The following is a 22,044-nucleotide window of genomic DNA, read 5'->3' on the forward strand; positions in this document are numbered from 1 at the left end:
TTGCTCACCTGTTTGAGAATCAGCACTTAGGTGCCTCTTGGACAGTGATTTTCATTCCCGTTCACTGGCTTTTAGTTGGTTAAAATTTTTGTAGTCGAGTTCATCTGGCCTCCTAGTTAAGTTACCTGCATATTAGGACAAACTGAATTCGTGGCATGCAAATAGTTGTGACTAAAATTGGTTTGACCTTTGCAAACACACTTGCCCTCTCTGAGCTCTGGCTCACATTGCTCCAGTTTCTCTCCTCACCTGTTGGCCTGCCTGGTTCCTCCCCATCCTCCAAGGCCGGGTCACAGGTGGGTCACACATGAAGCTCTTCGATTCTGACGCATCCAGCCTTGTGTTGTACTTAACCTGCCTATATTGGCTTTCTCGAGAAGCTTTCTACCCCTTAAAGGACAAGAGCACATTTTATGCATCTTTTGATCCCTTCCAGCATCTAGTCAGTACGTATTTGCGGTGCCAGCAGGTGCCCCGGCCTTGAGTGTGGCCTGTGGTTTGGAGTAGATGAACTGGGAAATTGGGTGTCTTGCTTCCATCCTGATCATCTTTAGTTCCATGTTCCAGGCTAGTTTGACCAAGTATTTGAGTCTTATCATTTAAAAAGACTCTTATAGTAATAACTGAAAGGTAAAAACAACCCAGAGAAATGCATAAACAAACTGTGGTCCAGTACGTACAGGGGATGCTGTTCAGCCATAAAAAGGCGTGACGTCTAAGTGAAATGAAAATCAAATATTGCAAAAAATCAAATATTGGGTAACTCCTCCTTACACGAGGTGCCTAGTCGTCTAAATCCTAGAGACCGAAGGGGGAATGGTGGTGGCCAGAGTCTGGTAGGGGAGAGGAAAAGGGGGAGTGGTTTTTAATGGGTACAGTTTCAGTTTCACAAGATGAATGTTCTGGAGGTTAGTTGTACAATAGTGTGAATGTGCTTTACTATATAAATTCTGTGTCATGTGCATTTTACCACAATTAAATAAAAAAAGGACAAGAATACTGTAGTGACACAACATGGATGAACTTTGAAAACATGATCCTGAGTGAAATAAGTCAGGCCCAGAAATCCACACGTCGTAGTATGCCTATTATATGAAATGGCCTGAGTAGGGAACTGGACAGGGAAAGCAGGTTAGTGGTTGCCAAAGACTGGGGGGAGGTGTGATGGGGGAGAAACTGCTTTTAATGGGTCTGGGGTTTCACTTCGGGGTGGTGAAAGTGTTTTGGAACTAGATAGATTTACACAACATTGTGAGTGTACTCACTGCACTGGATTGTTTACTTTAAAATCGTTAATTTTATGATGTGAATTTCATCTTAATAAACTATTATTTTTTAAAGACCCTTACACAGTATAACAGTAGACAGTAAATATTTGCTCTGTCCTCTGTTTCCTTGATGTGGTAATGTCGCTAATCCTGAGGTCTACCTATTTTTAATGATCATGAGTCAGCTTTGAGTGTTCTGTTTCTACCCTAGTGGTAGGCACTGCGCTGAGGAAGGGGGAGCAGACAGCAGGGCCTGACAGCAGAGACAGCCCAGCCAGGAGCACCCTCCGGCCTCCCTCCTCATCCGCAGTCTTCTCTTGAGTTAATGGCCAGTCTGGCGCTCCATCCCCTTCTCTTACAACGAAAATGGGACCTGCCACTCCCCTGCTCTCTACACTTCAAAGATTTCTGCTATTAGAATAAGGTTCTGTTTTGTTAAGGTGGCACAGGAGGTCCTTTAAACCTAATCCTCGCTGGGCAGTCGCCTTCACTTCTCGGCACTCCGAGCCCCACCCACTCTGAACCACGATCGGTGACCGCGGGGTTCTTCGGGGTTCTTCGGGGTACCGAATGGGAACACAGTACTGCTCTACTTTGCGCGCCTTTGAACATGGGACTTCATCTGACATGAGTGATTTTGTTCACCTCGTTTCCTGGCCTACCTGACATGCCATTCAAGGCTTGGCTCAGCCATTGAACTCCGCAGAGAAAGTTGTCCCCGAGTTTCTGCCCTTCAGGCCTCCCTCCCACGGCCCCCATCCCCTGCTTCGTTCTCCCCACATCTGCCTCCTCACTGAGCAGGTTGCACTCGAAATGCTCACTTCTCTTCCCTCCATAACACTGGGCGGTCTGTCTGCATGCAACTTTCAGTACGTCTGTGGGAGTTCATGCTTCTGATTTTCTCTTCTACTTAACTACACAGACATGTAGTTATGCTGGAAATGTATATGAATATACGGACTATGTTATTGAAAGTCTTCATTTCTTAGGATGTGAAGACAGTTCCATAAAGGGAATAAATATGTTACATACCCACTTTGTAACTCCTACAGTACCTGTATAGCGTTAGGAATATGATAAGGACTGAAAAATACTCTAAAAATTTAACTTATAACACAGGAGCAAATATAGAAATACAGAATTTCTAATTAAATCTAATCGCCACAGCCATAAACTACTGTAGGTATGCATGCTATGGCGTGTATATAGTCTGAAGCCTAATAAATGTATTTTAATAGCTTTACTGAGGCATAATTGACGTACCATAATCTGGACGTATTTAAAGTACAGTTGACGAGTTTTGTTTCGTTTTTTTCAAGTTTTGACTTACTTGTACACCTGTGAAACCATCGCCACAATCAACTTAGTGAACATCCTTGTCACCTCAGAATGTTTCCTTTTAGCCATATGTAGTTCCTCCCTCACACCTCTCCACCGTATCACACCCCCACCCTGTATCCCCAGGCAAACACTGACCTGCTTTTTAGAACTATAGATTAGTTCATGTTTCCTGGAATTTTATATAAATGAAATCCTACAGTATGTAGTTTTTGTCTGTCTTTTTTCACTCAGTGTATTTATCTTAAGATTCACCCAGGTTGTTGCATGTATCAGTAGTTCATTTTTATTGTTTCATTTTATGTGTGGACCACAGTTTATCCTGTCACCCCCCCGAAGGACGTTGGAGGTGTTTATGACTTCTGCCTTTTGTAAGTAAAGTTGCTGTGAACATTCACATCCAAGTCTCTGGGCATATGCTTTCATTTCTCTTGGATAGTAACTAGAAAGTGGAAAGCCTGGTGTATGCTCTATTTTTTCAGAAACTGCTAAACTCTTCCAAAGTGTATGGGAATCCTGGTTCCTCTCCATCTTCACCAACACCGGTATAGTCCGTCACTTACTGCTTCGGTGTTCTAATAGGTGTGCAGTGGTATGTCTCTGTGGACTTACCTTGAACCTTCCGGATGACTAATGTGCTCATTTGCTGTCTATATCTCTGTTGAAGTGTCTGTTCAGATCTTTGGTTCACTTTAAAAATTGGGATTATTTTCTCATTGTTGGGTTTTGGGTACTGTTTATATATTCTGGACAAAAGTCCCTTATCAAGATCTGTGATTTGCAAATACTTTTCCCATTTGGTGGCTTGTTTCTTAATCTTCTAACAATATTTTTCAAAGGATAGATATCCTTAATTTTGATGAAGTCAAATTTACCAATTTTTCCATTTGGATTGTACTTTGGTGTTGTATCAGTAAACTGAATCTTTCTCTAACCCCAAATCACTTAGATATCTCCTGTGTTTTCTTCTAGAAGTTTTATACTTTTAGGTTTTAGGTTTTGTACTTAGATCCAGAAATTAACTCCCGTTTTGAGTTAATTTCTGTATATAGTATGAGGTATGAATTGAGATACATTTTTTTTTTTTTTTTGCATATGGGTAGCCAATTATTCTAGCACCACTGCTTGAAAAGCCTATTCATTTTCCCTCTGAATGGCCTTGAAAACTTCATGGAAAATCAGTTGTCCATGTATTTGTGGGTGTGGGTTTATTTCTGGACTCTATTTTGTTCCATTGATGTCTCTGTTTGTCTTTACATCAATACTGCACTGTCTGGGTTGCTGTAGATTGATCGTAAGACTTGAGATCAGGCAGTGAAGTCTGTTCTTTTTCAGAGTGGTTTTAGTTATTCTAAGTCCTTTGCATTCCCTGTGGCTTTTTAAATTAGCTTGTCATTTTCTACACAAATGTCTGCGAGGGTTTTGGATTGTGTTGAATCTGTAGAACAAACTGGAGAGGATTAAGATCTTTACAATATTGAGTCTTTCAGTCCCTGAGCACTGTATACTTATTTAGTTCTTTAATTTGCCTCTGCAAAGTTTGCATTTTTTGTTTAGGTCTTGCACATTTGATGCTGTTGTAATGGTATTTCTTTAAAAGTATAATTTCTTGTAATAGTTCATGGCTGGTACATAGAGATACAGTTGATTTGTGTATATTGATCTTTCATTCTGCAACCTTGCTAAACTCACTTATTAGTAATAGTATCTGTTTTGTAGATTTTGTTGAATTTTTGTTGGTGATGATGATGTCCGCGAATAAAAATAGTTTTACTTCTTCCTTTCCAATGTGGATGCTTTAATTTATTTTTCTTGTCTGTTGTGCTGTCTGGAGCTTCGAGTACAATGTTGAATAGAAGTAGTAAGAGCAGACATTCTTGATTTATTTCTCAGTGAGAGCAAGAAAGCATTCTGTCCTGAAACTGGTAATAGCAGTAGTGTTTTTTTGCTTTTTTTTTTTTTTTGGTAGTTGCTTTTCACCAGGTTGAGGAGGTTTCTGTCTTTCCTCCTTTGCTGGAGTTTTTATTGGAACGGATGCTGGACTTTCTTAAATGCTTTTTCTGCATCTATTGACATAATCCTGTGGCCTTCTTTTTTAGACTTAATGTGCTGAATTACAGCACATTAATGAGTGGTCCTTCCTTCCTTCCTTCCTTCCTTCTCTTTTTCTTTGTTTCTTTCCTTCTTTCCTTTCCTTTTTTCTTTTCTATTTTTTCTTTTCTTCCTCCCTCCCTCCCTTCCTTCCTTTTCTTTCTTTCCTTTTTTAAAAAAATTAACATATAATGTATTATTAGTCCCAGGGGTACTGGTCTGTGAATCATCAGACTTACACACCTCCCAGCACTCACCATAGCGCATACCCTCCCCAGTGTCCATAATCCAGCCACCCTGTCCCTCCCCCCACACCTCCCAGCAACTCTCAGTCTGTTTCATGAGATTAAGAGTTTCATGTTCGTCTCCCTGCCGATCCCATCTTGTTTCATTTTTTCCTTCCCTACCCCCACAACCCCGCACTCTGCCTCTCAAATTCCTCATGTCAGGGAGATCGTATGATAATTCTTTCACTGATAGACTTACTTTGCTTAGCATGGTACCCTCTAGTTCCATCCACACCATTGCAAATGGCAAGATTTCATTTCTTTTGATGGCTACATAGTATTCCATTGTGTATATGTACCACATTTTCTTTATCCATTCATGTGTCCTTGGACACTTAGGTTCTTTCCATAGTTTTGCTATTGTGGACATTGCTGCTGTAAACATTCAGGTGCACGTGCCCCTTTGGATCACTACGTTTGTATCTTTAGGGTGAATACCCAGTAGTGTGATTGCTGGGTCGTAGGGTAGCTCCATTTTCAACTTTTTAGGAACCTCCATACTGTTCTCCGGAGTGGCTGCACCAGCTTGCATTCCCACTAATGGTGTAGGAGGGTTCCCCTCTCTCCGCATCGTTGCCAACATCTGTCATTTCCTGACTTGTTGATTTTAGCCATTCTGACTGGTGTGAGGTGATACCTCATTATGCTTTTGACTTGTATTTCCCTGATTCTGAGTGATGTTGAGGACTAATTCATGTGTCTGTTGGCCATTTTGATGTCTTTGCAGAAATGTCTGTTCATGTCTTTAGCCCGTTTCTTGATTGGATTATTTGTTCTTTGGGTGTTGAGTTTGATAAGTTCTTTATAGATTTTGGATACTAGCCCTTTATCTTATACGTTATTTGTGAATGTCTTCTCCCATTCTGTTGGTTGTCTTTTGGTTTTGTTAACTGTTTCCTTTGCTGTGCAAAAGCTTTTGATCTTGATGAAGTCCCAATAGTGCATTTTTGCCTTTGCTTCCCTTCCTTTGGTGATGTTTGTAGGAAGTTGCTGTGGCTGAGGTCGAAGAGGTTGCTGCCTGTGTTCTCCTCAAGGATTCTGATGGATTCCTGTCTCACATTGAGGTCTTTCATCCATTTTGAGTCTATTTTTGTGTGTGGTGTAAGGAAACGTTCCAGTTTTGTTCTGCATGTGGCTGTCCAATGTTCCCAACACCATTTGTTGAAGAGACTGTCTTTTTTCCACTGGACATCCATTCCTGCTTTGTTGAATATTAGTTGACCATAGAGTTAAGGATCCATATCTGGGCTCTCTATTCTGTTCCATTGATCTGTGTGTCTGTTTTTGTGCCAGTACCATACTATCTTGATGATTAGTATTTCAGCTTTGTAGTAGAGGTTGAAGTCTGGAATTGTGATGCCACCAACTTTGGCTTTCTTTTTCAACAGTCCTTTGGCTATTTGGGGTCTTTCCTGGTTCCATATAAATTTTAGGATTGTTTGTTCCATTTCTTTGAAAAAAATTGATTTTTTCCCCAAAGATATTATATATTTATTTAATAGACAGTTCCTAGGTCTATGGGATCATGACCCAAGCCAAAGGCAGAGGCCTTAACCCACTGAGCCACCCAGGTGCCCCAAATTGATGGTATTTTGATAGGGATTACATTAAATGTGTAGATTGCTTTAGGTAGCATAGACATTTTCACAATATTTGTTCTTCCAATCCAGGAGCATGGAACATTTTCCCATTTCTTTGTGTCTTCTTCAATTTCTTTCATGAGTACTTTATAGTTTTCTGAGTACAAATTCTCTCCCTCTTTGGTTAGATTTATTACTAGGTATCTTATAGTTTTGGGTGCAATTGTAAATGGGATTGATTCCTTAATTTCTCTTTCTTCTGTCTTGCTGTTGGTGAATAAAAATGCAACTGATTTCTGTGCATTGATTTTATATCCTGACACTTTACTGAATTTCTGTATGAGTTATAGCAGTTTTGGAGTGGAGTCTTTTGGGTTTTCCACATAAAGTATCATATTATCTGCAAACTGTGAGAGTTTGACTTCTTCTTTGCTGGTTCGGATGCCTTTAATTTCTTGTTGTTCTCTGATTGCTGAGGCCAGGACTTCTAGTGCTATGTTAAATAGCAATGCTGATGGTGGAAAGCCCTGCCGTGTTCCTGACCTTAGGGGAAAGGCTCTCAGTTTTTCCCCATTGAGAATGATATTCACTGTGGGTTTCTCATAGATGGCTTTGATGATATTGAGGTACATACCCTTTATGCCTATACTTTGAAGAGTTTTGATCAAGGAGGGATACTATACTTTCCCAAATGCTTTTTTAGCATCTATTGACAGTATCATATGGTTCTAGTTCTTTCTTTTATTAATGTATTGTATCATATTGATTGATTTGCGGATGTTGAACCAACCTTGAGGCCCAGGAATAAATCCCACTTGGTCATGGTGAATATCCTTTTAATGTACTGTTGGATCCTATTGGCTAATATTTTGATGACAATTTTTGCATTCCTTATTCATCAAGAATATTGGTCTGTACTTCTCCTTTTTGGTGGGGTCTTTGTCTGGTTTTGGAATCAAGGTAATGCTGGCCTCACAAAATGAGTTTGGAAGTTTCCCTTCTATTTCTATTTTTTTGAAACAATTTCAGGCAAATAGGTATTAATTCTTCTTTACATGTTTGGTAGAATTCCCCTGGGAAGCTGTCTGTCTGGCCCTGGACTCTTGTTTGTTGGGACATTTTTGATGACTGCTTCAATCTCCTTAGTGGTTATGGGTCTGTTCAGGTTTTCTATTTCTTCCTGGTTCAGTTTTGGTAGTTTATGTGTCTTTAGGAATGCATCCATTTCTTCCAGATTGTCAAATTTACTGGTGTATAGGTGCTCATAATATGTTCTTATAATTGTTTGTATTTCTTTGGTGATGGTTTTGATCTCTCCTCTTTCATTCATGGTTTTTTCAAAGAACCAGCTTCTAGTTTCATTGATTTGTTTTTCTGTTGTTTTGGTTTCTTTTTCATTGATTTCTGCTCTGATCTTTATCTCTTCTCCTGTTGGGTTTAGGCTTTCTTTGCTGTTCTGTCTCCAGCTCCCTTAGGTGTAGGGTTAGGTTGTATACTTGAGACCTTTCTTGTTTCTTGAGAAAGGCTTGTATTGCTATTTTTTTTTCCTCTCTGGACCACTGTTGCTGTATTCCAAAGATTTTGAACATTTTTGTTTTCATTTTCATTTGATTCCATGAATTTTTAAAATTCTTCTTTAATTTCCTAGTTGACCCATTCATTCTTTAGTAGGATGCTGTTTGGCCTCCATGTATTTGAGTTCTTTCCAACTTTCCTCTTGTGATTGAATTCTAGTTTCAGAGCATTGTGGTCTGAAAATATGCAGGGAATGATCTCAGTCTCGTAGAACTGGTTGAGACCTGATTTGTGACTCAGGACATGATCTATTCTGGAGAATGTTCCATGTGCACTAGAGAAAAATATGTATTCTGTTCCATTGGGATGGAATGTTCTGAATGGGATATAAATATATATATATATATTAGACTGGTGAATAGAACAGAGCCATACCCTTGATTTTGGGTGTATTCTGGTCTTCTAGAAGAAACTACCTTCCAAATTTTAAAGAAAGAAAAACATATATATGCAAAAATAAGGGTAAACACAATGAAGGGGTGGAATATGACCGTAATGATGAAAATTTAAAAAGATTCTAAAAAAGGAATTGATAAAATAAGAAGTTGGTTGAAAAAAAAATAAAAAGGAACGAATGTGATCAGGCTGGAGACTAGAACCATGTGCTAGATTTAGGGTATATTTTGATCTATCAGAAGAAATTGTGTCTCAAATTTTTAAAGAAAAAAAGTCTATATGTATACAAAAAAATAAGGTTAAATATAATGAAGGGATAAAATAGACTATAACAATGAAAATTTTAAAGGATTCTTTAAGGTATTGATAAGAAAATAGTTAAGAAACATTAAAATAAGAAAGAGGAAAAATTTTTAAAAATAGACCAGGTAAAAGAAAAATTTTAAAAAAAATTTAACTTTGAAAGACTTAAGGATCATGGGGAAAAAGCCCTGAATTCTATGTGTTGCTTCCCCTAGCTCTGGAGTTCTGCAGTTCTTTTTGATCAGTGACTTGGTCTTGGCTGGATGTTCTTGCTGATCTTCTGGGGGAGGGGCCTGTGGTAGTGATTCTCAAATGTCTTTGCCCGAGGCGGAATTGCACCGCCCTTGCCAGAGGCCAGGCTAGACAATCTGCTTGGATTCATGCTGGGGAGTTTTTGTTCCCTGAGTGCTTTCCATAGAGCTTTGGAGGATGAGAATGAGAATGGCGGCCTCCCAATCTCTGGCTTGTAGGAGCCGAAAGCTCAGGGCCCCACTCCTCAGTGTGCCCTCAGAGAGAAGCGGTCAATCCCTCCCATCTCCCTGGTCTCCTGCTGCACTCCATGCTCACCCGGCCTGTGACCGAACATTCCTGTCCCTGGCTCACAGCCCTGTTTGGAGTCTCCAGACCTAGCAGATTCCTGCAGCGTGGTCCCATGCCACTCCTCCTGGAGGAGGAAGGTGAGTCTCCCCGGATCTGCCACTTGTGGGGACCCTGTTTGAAGAACAGTGGCCCGAGTGTGCCTTGGATTACAGTTTAAGGTAACCGTGAGCTGAGAGCCCACTCCTCGGCTTTGTGTCTGTAGTCAGCTTCCCCACTCTGATTCCTGGGAGCTCTGCCACATTCAGACACCCCTGGTCTTCCTGTCACCCTGAGAGACCTGAGACCACACTGTTCCTGCAAGGGCTCCACCCCCCATATAGCCTCTGGAGTAACGTGCCTCCATGGAGCAGACTTCCAAAAGTTCCGATTTTGTGCTCTGCTGCTCTCTCACTTGCCGGGCGCTGGTCCCTCCCCCTCGTCTATCTTCCCGTCTCTTCGGATTCATTTCTCCGCGCGTCCTACCTTCCCGAAAGCGGTTGACTTTCTGTTCCTAGAACTGCTGCTCTTCTTCTCTTTGATCTCCTGTAGGTGTTCAGAATGCTTTGATAACTATCTAGCGGCACTTCTGGGACCTGATGATATTTCAGTCTCCTACTCCTCTGCCATCTTGCTTTCCTACACTGAGTCATTCTTGATTATTAAGCCAATCTTGCATTCCTGGGATACCCCCACTTGGTCATGACATAGTATCTTTTCTCTGTGTGTGTGTGTGTGTGTGTGTGTGTGTATGTGTATAATGTACTAAAATTTTGTTTAGGATTTTTTATCTGTATTTATGAGTGCACAAATCTATAGTTCCTTTTTCTTTTTTCTTTTTTAAGATTTTATTTATTTATTTGACAGAGAGAGAAATCACAAGTAGGCAGAGAGAGTGGAGGAAGCAGGCTCCCGGCTGAGCAGAGAGCCTGATGCAGGGCTTGATCCCAGGACCCTGAGATCATGACCTGAGCCAAAGGCAGAGGCTTTAACCCACTGAGCCACCCAGGCACTCCTGTAGTTCCTTTTTCTTCTTAATGACTTTTTTCAGACTTCGATTATGTGAGTAATGCTATCTTGATTGAAAGTATCCAGAGGTGTTTCCTCCTCTTCAGTTTGCTGGATGAATGCTATACACTAAATGTTTGTGTCAGGCCCCCCCACCAATTTGTATGTTGAAACTTAATTCCCCGTGTGATCATATTAGGAGGATGGTGCCTGTAGGAAATGATAGGTCACCTTCATCAATGGGATTAGTGCCTTTATGAAAGAGGCCCCAGAGAGCTCTCTTGTACTTTTCTGCCATGTGAGGTTACAGTGAAAAGATAGCTGTCTGTGAACCTGGGAGTGGACCCTCACCAGACACTATGTCTGCTGGAGCCTTGATGTTGGACTTCTAGCCTGCAGAACTGTGAAAAAAAAAAAAAATGTCTGTTGTTTATAAGCCACCCAGTCTATAATATTCTGTTACAGCAGCCCTAATGGACTAAGACAGTGAGTTTTTATAGAATTGGGTTTTTTTGTTTTTCCCCTTCAGTTGATAGAGTTCATCAGTGAAGCCATCTGGGCCTGGAATTTACTTTGTGGAAGGGTTTTAACAACAAATTCAATTTATTTTATAGATAGAGGACTACTCAGCCTATTCATTTCTTCTTGAGTGAGTTTATGTGTTTTAAGGAGTTTGTTTATTTCATCTGCTTGTCAAGTTTTTTGGCATAAAGTTCCTTTGTTATCCCTTTAGTATGGATATATCAGTGCCCTGCAGTGTTAATTACCTACCCATAGCTGATACTGGTAATTTGTGTTTGTTTTTTTTTTCTTTAATAGTATTGCTAGAGGTATATTGATTTTTTTTAAGGCTTATTTTTTTTTTAATTTTTTTTAAGGTTTTATTTGTTTATTCGATGGACAGAGATCACAAGTAGGCAGAGAGGCAGGCAGAGAGAGAGGAAGGGAAGCAGGCTCCCTGCTGAGCAGAGAGCCTGATGCGGGGCTCGATCCCAGGACCCTGGGATCATGACCTGAGCTGAAGGCAGAGGCTTTAACCCACTGAGCCACCCAGGCGCCCCTTTAAGGTTTATTTTATTAGAGACTGTGTGCATGAGTTGGGGGAGGGGCAAAGGAAGAGGGCGAGGGAGCATCTCAAGCAGACTCCCCCACTGAGCTCAGAGCCCAATGCAGGCCTTGATCCCACAATCCTGAGATCAAGACCTGAGCTGAAATCAAGATTCAGATGCTTAACTGACTGAGCCACCCAGGTGCCCCAGTCTTCTTGTTTTGTCAGAGAACATTTAACTTACAAATTTATCTTGTATGACAAGATGTGTGTGTTCTTTTTGGTAATCTTCCATTAACGCCGTGGATATCGTGTCAGCCATTTTTGTGAGATGCCAGCACATATGGTTTACTGATAAAGTTACTTTAATGATTGCTTCAGTGTGTCAAGCCCTATAAACTCTCAATTTCTTCTTGCTAGTAAGGAACAGGAATATATTTGCTAGAAATCAGAGTCAAGTCCGGGGGGTTAGTGAAGGTAAATTCTCGTGAATCATATTGTTGGCGGAGTAACCAGCTCTTTCCTGAAATAAGGTTTTGTACCTTGGTTCTTGTATAGGTATGAATAGAAAAAGATCTATATTCAAGGAATTATGCATAGAGCATTGTCTACTGCATTATAGTGCATTTTATTCACAGATAATATGGCCTATGCATAGCCACTGCTTAACTAATTAGGCTTTTCACCTTGTATATGTTTTACTTATCTTTTAAAGAAATTACTTCAGGTTGGGAGTGAGCATTCAGTATTTGACAAGGAGAGTTAAATAACAGCATTTGATAATTGAAATTTTTTAGTTAATAGTATTTTAAAATATGCTGCCTTAATACCTTTTTATATACCTTCAGAAATAGAGATTTTGAAGTATTATACATTTATACCATAAGTGTTGTTAAAATTTTAAGTATTGTTACTTTTTCTTAAGTGTTGGTGCTTTTAACAAAAAAGTACATTTTACAGTTTATTGCTCTGACCTCAACCTCTCAGAGGGAAGTTTAGGGAAGTGATTGTTTCAAGTTTCTTGCTGTTCAGTCTTACAGAAGATTTTCATAATCGAAGACCTGCATGTGTCATCCAGAGTGACCTTTTAATCAGACAATGTTCATTAGATATTTAAATTCAGTTTGAAACAATAGCATCTTTAGAACTAATCTAATACTTTGTTTAGTGCTTTGGTGCACTGTAGCAATAGGCTCCTGGGTTTCTGTCTGTAAGGTCAACCTGAGATGTCCTGGGGACCAAACATATAAGGAGGAGACTACTCTCTGTCTTGGGTTTCATTTGAAGTCTTGACCTTGACTTTCAGGATACCAAGTTGAATCCACTAAGAAGTCCTAGTGCGAGCACTTCCCATTGTTCATAACAGACCTTCCAATCTCCCTGTGCTAAGTGCACCCTTCTCCTCACTGCGCTCTGTGTGGAACTTCTGTCCCAGTGTGGTATGTTGGCTGGGTTCAGGCTGGCAGCTGAGGTACCAGTTAGCGTGTGCCAGTTACCAGTGCCCTCCAAAGTGGTTTGTCCCCCAGCATTCACAGAGTAAGTCACTGGGCTATGTGAAGAAACCGTGAGAACTTCTATTTACTTTTATTGTTCTTACTTTTTTAAAAGTCTGTGCTTTGTGTATAATGTAAAAGCCAGTACATACATAGTTTTAAAATAATTAAATACACATATATTGCATACATGTGTTCTAATTTTGCTAATATGTGGGTTTATGTGTGTTAATTATATGTGTGCTAATTTTGCTAATAGTGGTATATGATTAAAATGTCTTGAGACCACGTAAGACTTTTCTGGAGCTTCTAGACCAGGGTTTTTATTTAGTGATCCAGCAGTTTTCTCTGTAAATCAGCTTCATCATATGCAAGATTTTGTGTGTGTGTCTGTGTGTGTGTGCATCTCTTGTTTTTCTTGTGAAGAGATCTATGGCCCTCACCAGATTGTCAAAGGAGTCTTTGATCCTAAAGATCAAATAAACTACTTATCTGGGATCCTTGGGCTGAAATCATTGAAATTTGTTTTGGAAGGACTGTATCCTGTCTATAGATAACTTCCTAGGTTAAATTAAATGGTACTTTGTTTGAAAACTACAATACGTAATTAGATCTGTATTCCTTTTGACAAAGTAAATTTTTTTGTTGGTTTTTTTTTTTTTTTTTTTGAAGATTTTATTTGTTTGAGAGATAGCACGGGGCAGGGGGCAGAGAGAGGCAGCCTCCCCACTGAGCAGGGAGCCTGATGTGGCCTCATGGGGCTCGATCCCAGGACCCTGAGATCGTGACCTGAGCCGAAGGCAGACGCTTCTCCGACTGAGCCACCCAGGTGCCCCAGAGAAAGTGACCTTTTATTAAGGCTTTGAGAAACTGCAGCCGAGCTTGTTGTCATGACTTACGATTTGTGGTCTATGTGGCATATTCTCCTGGGGTCTGGGTCCCTTCACCTTCCTTAAAAAGATATTTTGTTGTATGTTTTTATTAATCTTCTCTTTAAAATATTATGGTAACTATTGTCTCTCAAGTTCAAATACATTGGCCCTGTGTAAATGTGGCCATAGAAGAATTACTTTTTAGGACACGTGGGTGGCTCCGTTGGTTAAGCATCTGCCTTCAGCTCATGTCATGATCCCAGGGTCCTGGGATCGAGTCCCACATCGGGCTCTCTGCTCAGCAGGGGGCCTGCTTCTCCTTCTGCGTGCTGCTCTCCCTCCTTGTGCTCTCTCTTTCTCTGACAAATAAAATCTTTAAAAAAAACAATTAAAAAGGAACTAGCTCTTGAAACCTCCTACTATTGGGATGCTTTTGGGTATGAAGGTTATTCTGTTGTCTGTATGCACTGCTTTTGTGGAGTCTGGCCCTATAGGGATGATGGGATTGCTTTGGTGGAAATGAGAGCTAAGTTCAAAAGTCAGCTGATAGAGGGAAGTTGGGTTACTCTTGAAATCCTTAGACCACTCAAACAATAACGGGGTGCAGGATTTTGTTTATACCGTCCGTTATGTTTACAATTTTATGTGGCCCCAGATAACTCCAGTTTCTTCCCTGAAGCTTGGCAGCAGTCTCGTCATCTGTTGCTTGACGAACTACCTGAGTGCCATTACTTATTTACCAGGGGTCGGAGGAGCTCTAACATTCACGTATTCTTTCCAGTAAATATTTGGCTTAGGGCACATTATTACTAAATAGAATGACTATTTGAATTATTCTTTTGAATAAAAAGACTTTTAAAAATGTGTACAGGTGAATTTAAGTAACTTCACTGCCTTTTCTGGATTTGCCATTTTACTCTTCAAGCCTGTGGTGTCCCGCTCAGGTTAATAATGCTTTTATCCCCAATGCGCCCCACCCCACCAACCCAGAAAGGAATCACCCTAGTTGTTGATTCGTTTATGTAGTAACTACTAAGACATGGACAAGCTCTGCCCCGGGCATTAGGATTATAGGGGTGAAAAAAAAAAAAGTCCCTTTTCTCATAGAACTTACGTACTAGTGGGAAAGTCAGCAAAAAATAAACCAGAAAGGAAAAGAAGTATTTCCAGTAGCACATGTTACAAAGATGTGTAATTAGGGTAGACGACCTTGGAGGGTCCGGCTGTTTCATGTGGAGGAAACAGGTGTCCTTTCTAAGGAGGTGAGGTTTGACCTGGTCGCTGCACGAAGAGAGGGACCACGCAGCAGAGGGGTGGGAGCTAGGAGGGCGTGTCCAGTGTCGCCTCCTCCCTCAGGACCCTTGTTTCCTTTTTCAGTTGAGCACACTGTGCCCTTTCTCTCCGTGAGCAGCGCAGCAGATCTCCGGTCGATGTGCGTGGACTGAGTGGCAAGGGACGGTCGCTCCAGCCTCATCACTTCCAAGAGGCTGTGGCATATGGAGAGAGTCGGTTAGGACCGGCTGGGTTTGTTCCACAAGTTAACGATTACAAATTCTCACTGGGGTTCCAGATGAGAAAGTCCACGGAGTTTTATCTACTTGTACTTGACTGTGTAACGAATTTAAATATATCGTACCTGCTTTTATTAAGGGTTATTTTATTTATTTTTAACAGGAATCACTAGATTTGATCTACTTGGAGACTTTGGAAGGTTTAATTGGCTGGGAAATTTCTATATTGTATTATCCTACAATTTGCTTTTTGCTATTGTGACAACATTGTGTCTGGTCAGAAAATTCACCTCTGCTGTGCGAGAAGAACTTTTCAAGGCCCTAGGTAATCCCAAGGTTTATGGGTATTTTTCTCTCTTTCTACTAATTTTTAATTTTGTCATTTGGATTAATCTTCATCTGTTCATTTTTCCTACTATGTATAACCATAGAGATTCCATTTCTGACCCACTACTTACTGTTTATGTTCTCCTGTGAAATTACCTCGTTAAGCCTCAGCTTTGTCATCTGTAAAATGGTGACAGTCTCTTCTCTCGAGGACTGTTTTGAATATTAACTGGAATGTTTATTTTAAGGGCCTGAGCAGATTCCTGGCACATCATATAAGTTCAGTAAAATCAGCTTTTTTATTACGATGATGGTGGTCGAGGCGAGGTGAAGCTGATAATGGGCTGGAGACTTCGTTTTTGGTAGTGAAACCACTTACCACTTTTTAGTTACAGATTTCTTTTGATTACGTGGACTTTATAGGTATCAGGCTGATCCATAATTCTCCACAGTAAGCCGAGTAACTCAGGATAAAAATAATAATATTCTTGTCGTTAATAGGAGGGGGGCTTTCATTATCATGTATTCCATAAGTCACATGCATTGTGATAGTCTTAAAAAAACTTTCGGTTTGGCTAAGATATAAAGGGTATAAATGAAACTTATAAATGAGCTTTTCATGCCCACATCAACATTAGAACTTAAACATTTTATAAGTTTTTATTTTATTTTATATTTTTTATTAGTTTTATTTTATATTGTAGGAATACCAGGGCAATATAAACTATCTTGCTATATAAACCCTCTTGGATTTGGAGTAATTTTAGAATAAAAGAAGGGAAAGGCAGTGATTTATTATAGAAAATCCTGACATTAGGTCATTTACCTAACGTGACATCATTTGAACGCTTGTACTTTGTGTTCCATTGTGGCTTTTAGCTATTGCAAAAGGCTACATGGTGATTGATTCATTAAGGTCCCCATAACTTCAACCTGAGCAACAATAGAGCTTCGCACCCGACCAAGTTCTTCCAACTCTGTGATTGAAGGGATGACCTTTGGGAAGGAAAAAAGACTTCAAATTATCTATTCATCCATATTTTCCTAAATTCGCCCCTTGAGCAGATGGCCGGTACAGCAGTGCCTGCAAGCAGAAGTGACATCTCGTTTCAGCTGGAGCAGCGGGTACTTGATGGATTTTCAGGCCTCGCTTTCAGAATGCTGGCCAGGTTAAAAGCTGCAGGGTGAGGCGGGAATCAGCAGCTCTCTGAACCAAATGTCTAAAGTTAGAACTTCATGTTTAAGGCCACGGTAGCATCAGTGAGATGCGTTAGCGGTGTGTCGGATGACTTCCCCTCTCCCGGTCACCAACATGGACAGTTGTAGATGAAGCGCAGTGAGTTTGGTTTTGAGTTAAGTATTCTGGATCTCTTCTTTTGAAGGAAGTCTTTATTAATATAGTGAAATTTCGGTCAACCTAAGGTGAGGTCACGTATGTTGTGTCGGCTCTTTGACCATAACAGGCAGTCGAATTATCAAGACTTGTGTAAAACTAATAGATAGATTTGCTTTTTTTGCCCAAGTGTTTTCTGTTACTCTTTGGAATGCTTGAGGGAAGAAATGCATTATACATAAAAAAAAGATCCTCATTAAGTATATGTAATAGTGTGTGATCTGAGATCTTAAATCTGATTTCATTGGGAATCATAATTTGATTACAAAATTTAACCCATCTCCCCCCATCCCTTTGTTTTGTAGTCCTTTCTGCTGCTTCTGTGTCCACTGATAAGGATAGTACTTGTCTCCGAGTGTCTGGTACACAGTAGCTAGAAACCTGGTCATGGGGGAGGCGATTGCTTCTGCAGAGAGAGACATTACAGTTCTGTTTTTTGTTGTTGTTTTTTTTTTAAGATGTGGACCCTGTGCTGCACCCAGGTTTTAGAAGTAATAATGGAAATAATCTATCCTCCAGGGGGATTCCTTTTCACTTCGAGCACTGATCACCGCTCTGCTGCTCTCTCCACTGCGTTCCTTTTCGAACAGACCCTGTCTAAAGGCGCCTCCCCACACCCAGCAGCCACGGGTTCCTGTTGTCACTCCGTGGTCTGGCCATTCCCGGGGCCAGAACTGTTGCTTGGATTGGATTGCTTTCTTTTTTCCTTCCCATTCATCCATCATAGACAGGGTCAGTTTTACCTTTTCTTTCATTAAGATGTGCAGGTGGTAGAAACTTCAAAATTCAGAGTGCTGTGTTGACTGAAGAGCAGTATAAAATTGCTTAACAGCCAGGTAGACAGATTTCTAAAATCTTAGGGGAATCAAATCTTATCCAAGTGTGTTTTTGATGTGTCGCAAAGGCTGAGCCTCATAAAAATGTTTGCTCCCCATCGTCTCCATAGACGAGCTGGTTATGTGTTCTTGAACATCGTTGTTGCTTCGTCTCGTTAATAAGTGCCGAGGGCTTTGGTGCCGCATGAGCTCTCACATTTCCTTCTGCCTGTTTTCCCTGTTGAGTTGCACAGTGTTGTATATATCAGGCATATTATGTGATTGACTGATGGGTGATACAGAGGGAAACTAATGTGACTTTTAAAGATAGTGATAATTTTTTTATTCTGTGAAGTATCTTTGAATAATGAAACATTTATGTTCCATTTATTCTTTTGCCATTTCTTCTCCTTTTCTTTATGCCATGTTTTCCATTGTTTCTCCTCTTAATTACGTGCTTCATACTTTGGTGGGTCTTTCTGTATGTCTTCCTGTATGCATACTTGCTTGTGTGTATTTTAAAACAAAAGTGGGATCATACTTGCCTCATGTTAGTTCCCCTGGGAAGCACACTTCGGGGCTCGGACCAGCTTGGAGGAGCAGGTATATGAGAGGGTGCTCTTGGGATTGGTCTGGAGGGCAGGAGGTAGAGAAGGAACTCACTGTGCTGAGAGAAGAAACCAGTAGCTTCCTTGGGCCCCAGAGCTGCAGAGTTGAGGAGAAGGCATGGCTTCCTGAGAGACAACTGTCCTCTGCTTAGGCCGCCAGGGAACCTCCAGTGGGGACAAGAGATCTTTCACCCTAAAGGGGGTCTGGCCAGCACATCACAGCTTTCTCAGTAACCCTTGACACTCCGCCTCGTTAGCCCTCTGCCCACCTACGCCACAGTACATCATTTCTCACCATTTTCTTAATTTTTCTGCAGGGCTTCATAAGCTCCACTTATCAGATACTTCAAGGGATTCAGAAACATCAAAGCCGTCTGCAAACGGGCATCACAAAGCACTGTGAGACACGCAGCAGCTCTCTGCGATCAAGGACCCGGGAGCCCCACACTCCCGACATCCCCGCCGGTCCGAAATGACACGCACTGACTGGGCTTCACATTTAGGGCCGGGGCCTGGCAGCACCGTTTCTTCCGTAACCTCCTGAGAACTTGGCTGCCGCAAAGCCTTCTCCTTTAGCTGTGTGAAGGACCCCACAGTTTCCAGCCAGACGCGGCTCCGTAGGGCAGCACATTCTTCTGTGGACACATTTGCTTGCATCAGTCGATACAATCACCCATATGGGAATATTAGGAAAGGCGAACTTGGGGGCTTTCTAAGAATTCAGTTCAATCCCATTATATATTTTATTCAAAATGGAGAAGGCATCGAGAAAGGCATCCTTGGTATTTGGATGTGAAGTGAAGGCCCCGCAAAAAAGCAGGTTTCCGGACGCCGCCATGGCAGTGGGGGCATTGGAACGGTAGTGCGCAAAGCTGTTGTTCACTTCCTTAAAAAGACAAGACGCGTAGTTCTGGTTTATATTTCAGAATGATATCGGTTGGACTTTGAGTTGAGGAAAAATAAGAAATTCTTTTGAAAACCTGATCCGTGGTAGAACAGCATGGGAAATCTTCCACTGTACGGAGTGTGGTCAGCTACGTAGGAAGTTATCTGTGATCATAGTTCTCTGACATGTTATGTGTATAGAATTCAGTATTACTTCTCGTAACATAGTTGCTGGTGTCGAATACACTTGTAACTTAGATTTTGCCTTATAGGCTCTATGTACACTCAATTTTTTTAAGCTTTTTTTCTAAAGTCTCTCAGTTCCTTGTTCTCCTGTGTCCATTATGAAACTACGAATGCTCTGTGGTAGAAACCCCTTCTGTCAACACATTCTTCAGGCCTGGGCTCCTTTTGTATATGCCGGTTTAAACCTCAGACTCACTAAAGTTACCAGTTTGACACCCAGGGGCACAGTATCAGCATTCATGATGTACGAATAGTTTTTCAATGTTTCATGATCTGATAATCACTCAGTTACTAAGTTGTAAATAATTCTGGGGATGGCTTCTTGACGTTAAGTCCACTGAATAAAAACTGTAAAATTGTACTCTGTGTTACCATCCATCCCCTCGGATAGAGTACTGGAGACTGTGCATGCAGAAATAAGAGATGAGCCCCTTTGCACACACTTCGTAGTTATGCAGTCTCTGTAAATGCGTATGTTCACATGCACTAAGTGTATGGCAACAGATTGTCTGTGTTCAGACAAAAGTAAAAGAACATTTTTCTCAAATTGTTGAGTTTAAAGGGTTTTTTTTTGGAGAAATTTATGAAAATCAGGCTGTATATACTTGACATAAAAAATTGCCACTTAGGGCTCCTGGGTGGCTCAGTGGGTTAAGCCGCTGCCTTTGGCTCGGGTCATGATCTCAGGGTCCTGGGATCGAGTCCCGCATCGGGCTCTCTGCTCAGCAGGGAGCCTGCTTCCTCCTCTCTCTCTCTGCCTGCCTCTCTGCCTACTTGTGATCCCTCTCTTTGTCAAATAAATAAGTAAAATCTTTAAAAAAAAAAAAAATTGCCACTTAGAGCCAAAATAATAAGAAAATTTTATCTGTGTATTCCTAAGTTCCATTGTGTATACCTCTCCTTTATTTAACCTCTGCATTTCCTTCCAAGCTTCTCTGCTCACTAAAATATAGTCCAGTTTTAAAATAAAAGAACGTTTTGTGATTCTAAACAACACTCCGTAAATTGGTAAATCTCTCCACGTAGGAGCTGCATACTGAGAAAATCAATAAAAGTTGGCCATTTCCTACTTTCACTGGTAGTTACACCTATTTAAACATTAAATGCAGGCTGTGGTTTTTCTGAAACTTGCTTGCAATCCATATTTTGAGCAAACTAGGTCAAGGGGAGAAGAAAAAGAAAGTTCTTTACATAAAAGAACCTCACTTGTAACTTACACTAGTTTCTGGGCACATCCATAGGAAGTTTTTGGGTATTTGTAAGATGTCTGAAAATTTCTGAGTAAAATATTAAACTTTTCAATGTCTGTATCAATTCTTTGTTCATTTGAAAGTTTCTTTCCAGTGGAAAACTTAGGCCAGGTTTGGATTAGTAAACAGTGGAGTGTATTATAAATTCCTGCAGCTGTTACTGGGTACATCCTCATTGCTTTTGAGACAGGATACAGTTCACATGGAAGGACGGGTGGAATCTTGGGTCTCAGATGCCTTCTGTGGGGACAAGTGCAGGTGGTTATGTACTGTTTGCTGCATGAGTACAGCAGCTTGGGGTTCCACAAAGAGTTTATTCCTGGTTACGTACACAGGAGTCTTCCTCTTGAGTGAGAGACTTAGTCTGAACACAGATGCTTCCCTTGGACACACGGGAGGCTGCATGAGGCCACGACGGAAATGGGTGGCAGCGCACTAAGGCCGAGCACTTGGAGTCTGGAAAGCATAGGTGCACCTCAGGCCTTTCATTTGTTGTAGTTGTGCTGGCCAAGGAGGAGGCAGGGGGCCTGATGCCGGAGTGCCCTGTGCCCGTGATTAGAGCGGCCCTGGGGATGGCCCCGGTGTTCTCATTGGGTGTGGGGCATCTAGGTGACTGTGTGAAGTCAGACGCTCTGTTGACTCTTTCTCACTTTAGGATCCACTTTAAGGGGCATTAGACACTGTAGTTAAACAGTTTCTGGGGGCGACTTACCAACTCTAAATATTCCTTGGTTCTGCAATACTCATTTTGAAATTCTAAGTTTTATGGATGATAACATTTATAATTTTTACTCTTTTCCAAGATATTTCTTAGATTCAGTATTTACTTAGCTTTGCATATATTCTTTATAAAAACGGACCTGCTCTAAAAGAAGAGACTGTGTAAAAATCGCACACCCATGCACGCGCACACGTGCACACACGCGTGCTAGCTGCTTCAGGCCACATCGTGACTTTGGTTGATCACTGGATGAGAATGAAGTCTTCTGCATGGTTTGACTCTTGCATGTGTTCGAGGAGTGTACTGCGTGCCCCTGTTTTCAGAGGCTTGGACATCAGCCTTGCCTTGCTGGAGCATAATAGACCTGTCTTCTGTGCACCCATAACCACTTAAGCTGCCCACAGCACAAGCTCACGGCCTTTGAAAACCCTATGTGGTTTTCTTTGTTAGCAC

The 22,044-nt window shown here is 41.1% G+C and overlaps 1 protein-coding gene across 5 annotated transcripts in view; it reads left to right on the forward strand.

Annotated features, from left to right (window-relative positions):
* LMBR1 (limb development membrane protein 1) overlaps positions 1-18,985 on the forward strand; it is a 160,503-nt gene extending 141,518 nt beyond the window's left edge. For 3 of the 5 annotated variants that reach the window (XM_059396008.1, XM_059396010.1, XM_059396011.1), the window contains 2 exons: positions 15,510-15,671; positions 18,807-18,985. In XM_059396008.1, coding sequence (XP_059251991.1) covers positions 15,510-15,671; positions 18,807-18,892 — 248 coding nt within the window. In that variant the 3' untranslated portion in view covers positions 18,893-18,985. The remainder of the gene's footprint in view (positions 1-15,509; positions 15,672-18,806) is intronic. The other 2 variants (XM_059396009.1, XM_059396012.1) reach the window with 1 other exon arrangement.
* Positions 18,986-22,044: the final 3,059 nt, after the last annotated feature.

Source organism: Mustela nigripes, chromosome 4, assembly GCF_022355385.1.
Source record: "Mustela nigripes isolate SB6536 chromosome 4, MUSNIG.SB6536, whole genome shotgun sequence".
In the NCBI taxonomy this organism is placed as follows: Eukaryota; Metazoa; Chordata; class Mammalia; order Carnivora; family Mustelidae; genus Mustela; species Mustela nigripes.